Consider the following 9,790-nt stretch of genomic DNA (forward strand, 5'->3'; position numbering starts at 1 on the left):
AATCTTTTTTTTTTAATGTTTTTTTAAATTTATTTCTGAGAGAGAGAGAGAGAGAGAGAGAGAGAGAGAGAGAAGAATCTCAATCTTAACATGACACCTGATGATGATGATGATCCTGATATCTCCTCCCAACTTCCCCTGAGGGGGATACAACTTTCCCAGTCTCAGTTAATGACAACTCCATTTTACAACTGTTTAAGATAAAAGGCTTGAAGTCACTCTTGACTTTTTTTCTGTCTCCCAAATATTCTCAGCACATCCCGTTTGCTCTTTTAAAATATATTTATTTCTTTAAAATTTTTTTTAATGTTTATTTTTGAGAGAGAGAGAGAGAGAGACAGAGCACGAGCAGGGGAGGGACAGAGAGAGGGAGACACAGAATCTGAAGCAGCTCTAGGCTCTGAGCTGTCAGCACAGAGCCCGATGCAGGACTCAAATTCACTAACTGTGAGATCATGACCTGAGCTGAAGTCAGAAGCTTAACCGACAGAGCCACCCAGGCACCCCTCGTTTGCTCTATCTTTAAAATATATCTTGACTAGAACAACTTCTCTCTACCTCCACTGCTACCATTCTGGCCTATAATGGTTATTTTATGTGTCAACTTGGCTGAGCAATGGTACTCAGATATTTGGTCAAACATTATTCAGGATATTTCTGTGAAGGTATTTTTGGGTGAGATTAACATTTCAATCAGTGGACTCTGAGTAAAGGAGAATACCCTCCACAGTGTGGGTGAGCCACATCCAATTAGATGGAGGCTTCAATAGGAAAATGACTGGCCTCTCCCAAGAAAGAGGGAATTCTGCCAGCAGAATGCCCTTGGACTCCAGCTGTAACTCTTCCCTGAGTCTGTAGCTTGCTGAACTACTCCAACAAATGTTGAACTCATCAAGCATCTACACTGTATGAGATGATTCCTTAAAAATAAATCTTTACATATATACATCATGTTGGTTTTGTTTCTCTGTATAATACATGGTCCAAACCATCATTTACTCTCATCCAGATGACTCTAATAATCTTCTAGTTGGTTTTCTGCTCTCACTCTTATTTTGGTTCTCACTCTAAAGCCTGTTCTTGCCCAGTAGCCAGAGTGATCCTATTAAATCCAGCTCAGATCTTATCAGAGCCCTTCAACGGTTTCTTGACCTTACTCAAGCAAAAACCCAAACTCTTTACAGTGACCTAAAATGCTGTACATGATTTTTCCACCTCCCACCACCTTTCTTTGTCTTCTATTATCCTTTTCCCATATCCACTCCTCACTATTACTTGAACAAACCAGGTATGCCTCAACCTCAGGGCCTCTGTACTTCCTAATCTCTCTGCCTAGAATATTCTTTCCCCACATATCCATATAGCTTGTTCTCTTTCTTTAACTCTTTACTCAAAAATCATCTCAGTGAGATCTTTTCTGTCATACTAAGTATAACTTCTATCTCTTCACTCTTTTGTCTTCTTTCTCTTCTCTGGGTTTCTTCCCCCTTAGTACTACTCATTTTCACAGACTGTATGTTTTACTTACTTATCTTGTTTCCTGTTTCTTATCACCTCCCCAGAAATGTAAGCTCACTGAAGGCAGGGAATTTTATCTGTTTGGTTCACTGATTTAAGACAGTTGTTTTAGATTTTAGAACAAGCCTGGTACATTGTGAATATTCAATACACTTTTTTTCCCCCTTCTGTCAAGTTTTCATTTATATTCCAGTTAGTTAACATACTCAATATACACTTAAGTGAAAGGAAAAAACCTCAAAAGCCTTTAGTTGTACTCCACTGCCTTTCGATTCTCTATCATAGGGCTCCTATTTCCTCTTTTTCTGATCTCACATCTGTTGCGTTGCTATTCATTCAGGCTCAACGACTCATCACTTTTAACTTGTAGCCTGAAGGTCTACACTGATATCTGAAATTCTCAGTTCAGTCAAGTCTGCCAAGTTGTTATTACCATCCTCCTGGACGGGTTGAATTCTTTATTCTTTTAGAACAAAAACTTCCTAAACCTAATGATAGCAAGTGAAGAATGATACCAACTTACGTTCAGAAACAATTTTCTATTCTTCTGAGTATCAAACTTACCTCCTATACACACTGTAAATACACTGAATACTGAGTCTTATATAAATTATTTGTACTATTTATGAAGAGATTGCTTATTGTTCTTTTTCCACATCAAGTATGTATTTTATAAACTGTATAATGGAATAACCTATCTGATTAGTATGGTTAGTGGAATACACAGTCCGATATCAAGTGCTACTTGTATAGGACTGTAGTGGAAATGAAGCAAAAATGTATGTGTTATAACTTAAAACATAGGTCTTTAGGTTTAAAAAAGTGGCTAAAAAAACAGGTTTAAAATATATTATCAGATTAGAGCAACTGAAGGTAAATAAAAAGAAGACTGAAATAGTAAAACTGATGGGTAGACATTACATGTATGTATTTTAGAAGTTGGTCTTTTAGATGACACAATTGGAAAGATAGTCCATGTTCATGGATTAGAAAAACAAATATTGTTAAAATGTCTATACTACCCAAAGCAATCTACAATTTTAATTCAATCCCTATTAAAATACCAATAGCATTTTCTTATAGGACTAGAACAAACAACTCTAAAATTTGTACAGAACCACAAAAGCCCCCAAATAGCCAAAGCCATCCTGAAAAAGAGGAACAAAACTGGAGTATCACAATCCTAGATTTCAAGATGTACTACAAAGCTGCAGTAATCAAAATATATGGTACTGGCACAAAAATAGACAGATAGATCAATGGAACAGAATAGAGGGCCCAGAGATAAACATATAATTGCATGGTCAAATCATCTTTGGCAAAGGAGGCAAGAATATCCAACGGAAAAAAGGCAGTCTCTTCAACAAATGGTGTTGGGAAAGTGGACACCTACATGCAAAAGAATTAAACAGGACCACATTCTTATACCATACACACACAAAAAAAATCAAGATAGATTAAGAACCTAAATGCACGACCTGAAACTATGAAACTCCTAGAGGAGAGCACAGGCAGTAATTTCTCTGACCTCAACCACAGCAATGCTTTTTTAGATATGTCTCCTGGGGCAAGGGAAACAAAGGCAAAAATAAACTACTGGAACTACACAAAAATAAAAAGCTTTGGCACAGCAAAGGAAACAATCAACAAAACTAAAGGATAATGTACTGAATAGGAGAAGATATTTGCAAATGACATATCCAATAAAGGGTTAGTATTTATAATATATAAAAAGCTGATATAACTCAACACCCAAAAAACAAACGATCCAATTAAAAAATGGGCAGAAGACACAGACATTTCTCCAAAGAAGATACAGACAGATGGCCAACAGACACATGAAAAGATGCTCAACATCACTCATCATCAGAGAAATGCAAATTAAAACCACAATTATCACCTCACACCAGTCAGAAAGGCAAAAATCAACAACACAGGAAACAAGTGTTGGTGAGGATGAGGAAAAAAAGGAACGCTTGTGTACTGTTGGTGGGAATGCAAATGGTGCAGCCACTGTGGAAAATAGCATGGAGGCTGCTGAAAAAATTAAAACTAGAACTACCATATGATCCAGCAATTCCACTACTTGGTATTTACCCAAAAAATTCAAAAAGACTATTTTGAAACAATGTAGGCATGCTTATGTTTACTGCACCACTATTTACAATAGCCAAATTATGGAAGCATGTCCACTGATAGATGAATGGATAAAGAAGATGTGGTATCAATATACACAAAATGGAATATTATCCAGCCATAAAAAAGGAACAGACTCTTGCGATTTTCAACAACATGAATCAATCTGGAGAGTATAATAAGAGAAGTCAGAGAAAGACAAATGCCATATGATTTCACTTATATGTAGAACTTAAGAAACAAAACAAAGAAAATAACAGACCAAAAAGTCCCCCAGATTATTAACTATAGAGAACAAACTGATGGCTACCAGAGGGGACGTGGGTGGGAGGAATGGGTGAAATAGGCGATGGGGATTAAAACTGCACTTATCATGATAAGCAATAAATAATGTATAGAATTGTTGAATCACATTGTACACCTGAATCTGATATAATACCCTAGTTAATTACATGGGAATTAAAACAAAAGCTTTTTAATTGAGCCAAATTTCGATTACTGAAGTTAGTATTAGTTTGAATTGCATCAATATGGTTAATAATTACTGTGTTCATTTATCTTGCTATGATTTGTTCATTTATTCATTCATGAAACACTGATTATCACCTAGGAACCAGACATAAGAGCTATAAAAATATTTAAAAACTGGGCCTTCCTTGTGATAAGAAGATATATAAAAAAAAGATTTAATGGAATGCGATAAATACTGTGATAAAGTATGAACAAAGTTCAAAGAAAGTATAACTACTTACATTAAAAAGTTGTTTTTTAGCATATGTTCCAATTTGTCCTTGGTAAGAAAAAAGAAAAAAATTATTAAATGCAATTATATTCATTATATGTAATTAATATATTTAAAGAGATGTATTGTACTTTATCCACAAAACTAATTACCTTTTGGCCAGGAGCTATGAATTTGTGACAGAGTTCCACATCTTCAGGACAATTGGAAAGAACTGTCATTGTTGCAGTCTTGAAGAGCCTCTCCATAACCTAAGAGAAACAACATGGAATTGCCTGACACGTCGTCTACTTTATATGAAACACCTGTTTAGGGTCCGGGCTACTCTCCAGGTTTTAGTGGCTATCAATCCATTCGGTCTCTTACTTACTAATGTACTATAGCAAGTTAGTCCAGTTTTCCAGACTGCTTTGGAGAGGCAGTGCAATTTCTTCCCGGAGTGGGGAAAAAAAAAAGAAAGAAAACCATATGACTCTTCCGTTCATCGTTTAATACTTAGTATTGAAGCAGGAAGTCAAATGAACAGCCAAAACTGACATCTCTCTAAAATGCACTGTAGAATCAGGACAATGATGGTACCTAGATCACAGTATTGTTGTGATAATTAAATAAAATAATCCATGTATAAGACTTAGCTTTAGTACAGGACTCAGAGAAGCATACAACAAACATTAGTTGCTGTGAAGGGTGAGACACTTTAAAAAGTGCTTCGTTCAGTCACTGGTAAATCAAAGTGGACTTTAAAGTTAGAGGAGCAATAAGATATACCTATAAAGATTTTATATACAGAGACATAAATCTATGTAGATTGCTTGGCTAAAGCATACAGTAAAAAGAACACAAATCATGATACAACACAAATCAGTATGTAAGAATTCATTCTACTAGGAGTATCCGTAGACATCTCACAGAAAAAACTTGTTAGAAGGAAAAAAAGTGGAATGGAAGATATTTCTAATCAAAACTAAAACTTCTGGTTTGAAGTCAGTGAGATCACATTAGGCCTTCCAAATGCTGTACTCAGAAAAACGCAGACATTGATTAAGTACAGGCTGCCTCAGAGTCCAGGATCTTCCCTTCCTCTCTTGCATTCCTGGTGCACCCTATCTGAGTACCCACAGGGTGGGGCACAAGCATCTACTCAATTAACTTAATATGATCAGATACAGGAAAGTGCTTAATTACCAACGGACAAACAGATACATTTATTTATATACATACTTTTTATATTTGTTATTTATGTATTTTTTGTGTGTGTGTGTTTGTTTTTTTTTTTGGTGTAGTGTAAGGAAAAACCTGATGAAAGAAGAGCAAAAGGAGGCTAAACATCTTTTAGCTTGAGACTATATTACCTTCAATCTAGCAGTGAGATAAAGAAATCACTAAGTAACTGAATGATTTATGAAGGGTCATATACCTCAATCACTAACAAAAGCTGACACATATGGGGTGCACACAAAAACAGGCTGATTGGATACTAAGTCTGCACTAGTGAGGGGCACAATACACCTGTCTGTAAGATGAAGACTTTGATCACTGGGGTTGTTTAACTGGTGTCTTTCACATGAGCAGTAAATTTCCATTTGAAGAAGAAAATCATTGGCTTCTCTAACCTTGACTTTCAGACTATGCTCTATAAATATATTTGAAGAAAACAGAAACTTAACTGAAGGGTTAGCATAACTTTCAGATGTTTTTAAAATTATATTACTCAATGGCACAAAAACAGTAATATTTATTTGTTTATACTTCCTGAGGGGAAAATCTTTGTTATTCTGATTTAATATTTTCATCAAGATAATAATTTCCACAGAATGTAATTTATAAAAGGGAGAAAGTTAAGAGAAGCAGAAGATTAATTTTGGGGGGAGCATATCTTTCTTCTGTCTTTAAGAAAAAACTTGCATTTCAATTAATTAAAAATCACTCAACAGTGTGTGCTGAATACCACTCAGTGAAGGACCAAGTAAGAATTATTTAGTTGTAGAATATATAATTATAGAGCAAAGAGTATCATGTTTAGTAAATTCTTTTTGTTTTTTATTTATTTTTTTAACGTTTATTAATTTTTTGAGAGACAGAGACAGAATGTGAGCAGGGGAAGGGCAGAGAGAGAGACACACACACACAGAATCCGAGGCAGGCTCAGGCTCTGAGCTGTCAGCATAGAGCCCAACATGGGGCTCAAACTCATGAATCATGAGATAATGACTTGTGCCAAAGTCGGATGCTTAACTGATTGAGCCACTCAGGTGCCCCTAATAAATTCTAACCTAATTTATGTCTTTGGAACTTTCCTCTGATATCTGTGTTTGGGCAGTAGAGACAGAGTCAAGGCAAAAACAAGGAGTAAAGTGTGTGGTTCCCTCGCTTACAATACTTTTCATTGCCTAAAACAAAAGAGTGATACAGAATAGGGTGGTGTGCTCAGATTGAAAGCTGCTTAAGGAATTTTACTGACTCCTTGTGAGCCTCACATCCTGAATCCCTACAATTTAAAGAGTTACTGGACAGTGTTACTCTTGCCATTTTTGGCCAGATAATTCTTTGTTGAGGGGAGGGACCCATACTTTTAGCATGCTGAATAGCATCCCTAGCTTTTACCCACTTAGATGCCAGGAGCAACCACTCTCCCCTTTCTTCCATCCACTTCTAGGAGAGACAACCAAAAATGTCCCTGGGGAACAATGATCCGAGAACAATCAGTGGGAGATGCTAAAGGAGTATGTAAGTGGATACTGTTACGTATGGTCAAAACACCCCTCAGGACCAAGAGTTTTTTTTTTTTTTTTTTTTTTTTTTTTAATCCACTGGTACTATTAACTGCTGAGGTCTCATTGTTGAATTCCTCTTCAGGAACTGGCCAGGTCAAGAGTGCTATCTTATCCAAGAGTAGGTCTCTTTCCAAGACTAATCCATGTCAGGTAACAGCTTGACAGGGAAAGAACAAAGGCCCACCACCACCTTGTGTTCCTATGGGACAACTATGAAGGACCATTCCAGCTCCGAAGTTCCGCGAAGAATTAGCTAAGGTCTCTGTAAATGCATTGTAGTTTAACTTTTCCCTCTGCCCAACACAGCTTTCTTTCTTTCCATACAGATACTATTCTCCAGAGCATTCCCCAGTAACCCCCTCAACCCCTCAAATCTGCTTTAGAGTTTGTTTACTAGGAAATCCAACCAGGACAGGATAATAAAATAGTAAGTCCATTCTATTTGATGATATGTGTGGTACTTATGTTTTAAGTGGAATTGGGTCAGAGAGATATAAAATGAATAAACATTCTGTAATTACAAATCCAAACTAAGATATTAGTGGTACTGGAGAGACAATTCATAATAACAACAGTTAATAATTTCTGGGTACAAAGTACCATGACCTATTTATTCTATGTGCCTTATATATATTATTTGTGTAATCCTCTGAACTACTGCATAAAAGAAGAACTATAACTCTCATTTTACAGATGAGGAAACTCAGGCTCAGAGAATTAAATCCTTTGTCTAAGGTCACATAGCAAGTTAAGTGGTGGAGCTAAAAATCAATTCCTGGTTCATCCAACTTCAGAGCTTATGTGCTCTATCTAGATTATGGTCATAGCCTCCCAAAGGGGCTCCCACCCCCATGTTTATCTTTTTCTAAATAATTCTTTATATTGTTACTAAAGAGATGTTTCTAAACTATGACTGATCGTGACTTTTCCCAATTGAGAACTTTCTCCTTTATCTTCTTGATTAAGGTAAAACTACTTAGCATGGCATTTACAAGGTCTTTCTTTCATGATCTGACTCTTCACCCTCTCTGTGGCCTTACCTCTTGTCCCTCCCCTCCCCAAATAGAGCTCTGATGGTTCCTGTACATGCTTGCCAATACAGCTATATAGATGTTTCTCTAACTAGAAGGATGTTTTATTTATTTGCCTAACAAATAATGAGAGCTACTATTTACTGAGCTTGCCATATGCCAGGCCCAGTACTAGGTGCTTTACATTATACAAACGTTATTTCATTTACTCCACCCAATTACCTTATGAAACAGTTACTATTATTCTCATTTTATAGTTGAGAAAGCTAAAGATCATCAAGGTTAGGTAACATCAGAACAAAGTTAATGGCAGAGCCAGGATATGAACTCAAATCTGTCTGATTATTGTACTTTAAACTAAAGGCATTTAATATTTATCAAATTTCATTCTCCATATTCTTCACTCCATGAACACCTATAATGCACAGATGTATACGGAAGCATTTTAATGTCACAGATAGCTGTTATTTAGAAAGTGTTTTAACACTTGCATACCTACCCGCATGAGATCTTGAAGGCTTTCAACAAAAGAAATCTCTGCTTCTACCATATAAAATTCTGCCAGGTGTCTCCGGCTCTGAGAATTCTCTGCTCGGAATGTTGGGCCAAAGGTAAACACTTGAGTAAAAGCTCTGCAATTCAAGATTAAAAGTATAAAAATAGGATTCATGTTATTAATTTTAGGTATTTAAAACACTCAGTGTACTCTTAAAATATAAAAGGTTTTGTGCCTCTGTCTTGTCACAAATCCACACATATTAGCTGCCATATTTCTCTAATGGGTGATAATAATAGTTTCATTAAAAATGTTACAATTATAGAAACCATTTTATCCCGAAGGAATCTGCAAATGCTTTACAAACCCTATGGCTTACTAAATATAGAACCAACCACTTCTGGGTGCACTCGACTGCAGCTGCCTTAAACAGCAGGCAACTACACTTCACAGCAATCAAGAACAAAGTAAAGGAAAAATACCACAGCCCAATGAGCTTCACAGAGAATCTATATAGTAACAGTGAAAACTAGAATTTCATGTGGATGAAGTATGCTAATTATTTTTTTAAAAAGTGAAAAAAAGAGTATCACATATGTATGGTGATCTGCCTTGCTCAAATCCTCCTCAAGCCATTCACAACCACCCAAGTGTTTCAATGATCGCTGAATGATCCCTGAAACTTGGGGGTGAGGACGGATTTTGAAGAACTGTCTTTGGTGTTCAAGGGAAGAGCTCTTAGCTCAATAATTCAAATAGTGGGGGAAATCTTACTTTTCAATTCCTGCAGAAAAGTGGACACTACACCTTCATTCTTTAACACTTAGAGTCTCCTTCCTGTGGAATCAGGGTAACAACTGGGATTAAATCAAACATATGAAATGCAGAGTATTTCCTGAGGACTATCTAATCTTTGAGTTTTAAGGTTTTGTTAGAATAAAACAAGAGGTTTGGGGCTCCTCAGCTATTATGCTGAGCACTCTTCGTTTTACTGGCATTAGTCAAACAACATTAAGATCAGAAAATAGTGCAGAAAGTAGATTGTGCATATACATATATATATATATATATATATATATATATGCATGCACAT

General features: G+C 36.1%; 1 protein-coding gene across 8 annotated transcripts in view; it reads right to left on the reverse strand.

The window, feature by feature from the left end:
- The window catches only part of NARS2 (asparaginyl-tRNA synthetase 2, mitochondrial), a 130,167-nt gene that overhangs the window by 29,564 nt on the left and 90,813 nt on the right, over window positions 1-9,790 (reverse strand). For 7 of the 8 annotated variants that reach the window (XR_013335911.1, XM_077767557.1, XM_077767556.1 and 4 more), the window contains 3 exons: window positions 8,701-8,833; window positions 4,549-4,647; window positions 4,407-4,444 (listed from right to left, as the gene is read on the reverse strand). Coding sequence is in view for 7 of the 8 variants with exons in the window: in XM_077767557.1 (XP_077623683.1) it covers window positions 4,407-4,444; window positions 4,549-4,647; window positions 8,701-8,833 (270 nt within the window). In the remaining variant the exon portion in view is untranslated. Of the gene's footprint in view, window positions 1-4,406; window positions 4,445-4,544; window positions 4,648-8,700; window positions 8,834-9,790 lie in introns of all 8 variants that reach the window. The other variant, XM_077767561.1, reaches the window with a different exon arrangement.

This window comes from Crocuta crocuta, unplaced genomic scaffold (genome assembly GCF_008692635.1).
Source record: "Crocuta crocuta isolate KB4526 unplaced genomic scaffold, BGI_CrCroc_1.0 scaffold561, whole genome shotgun sequence".
Classification (NCBI taxonomy): Eukaryota; Metazoa; Chordata; class Mammalia; order Carnivora; family Hyaenidae; genus Crocuta; species Crocuta crocuta.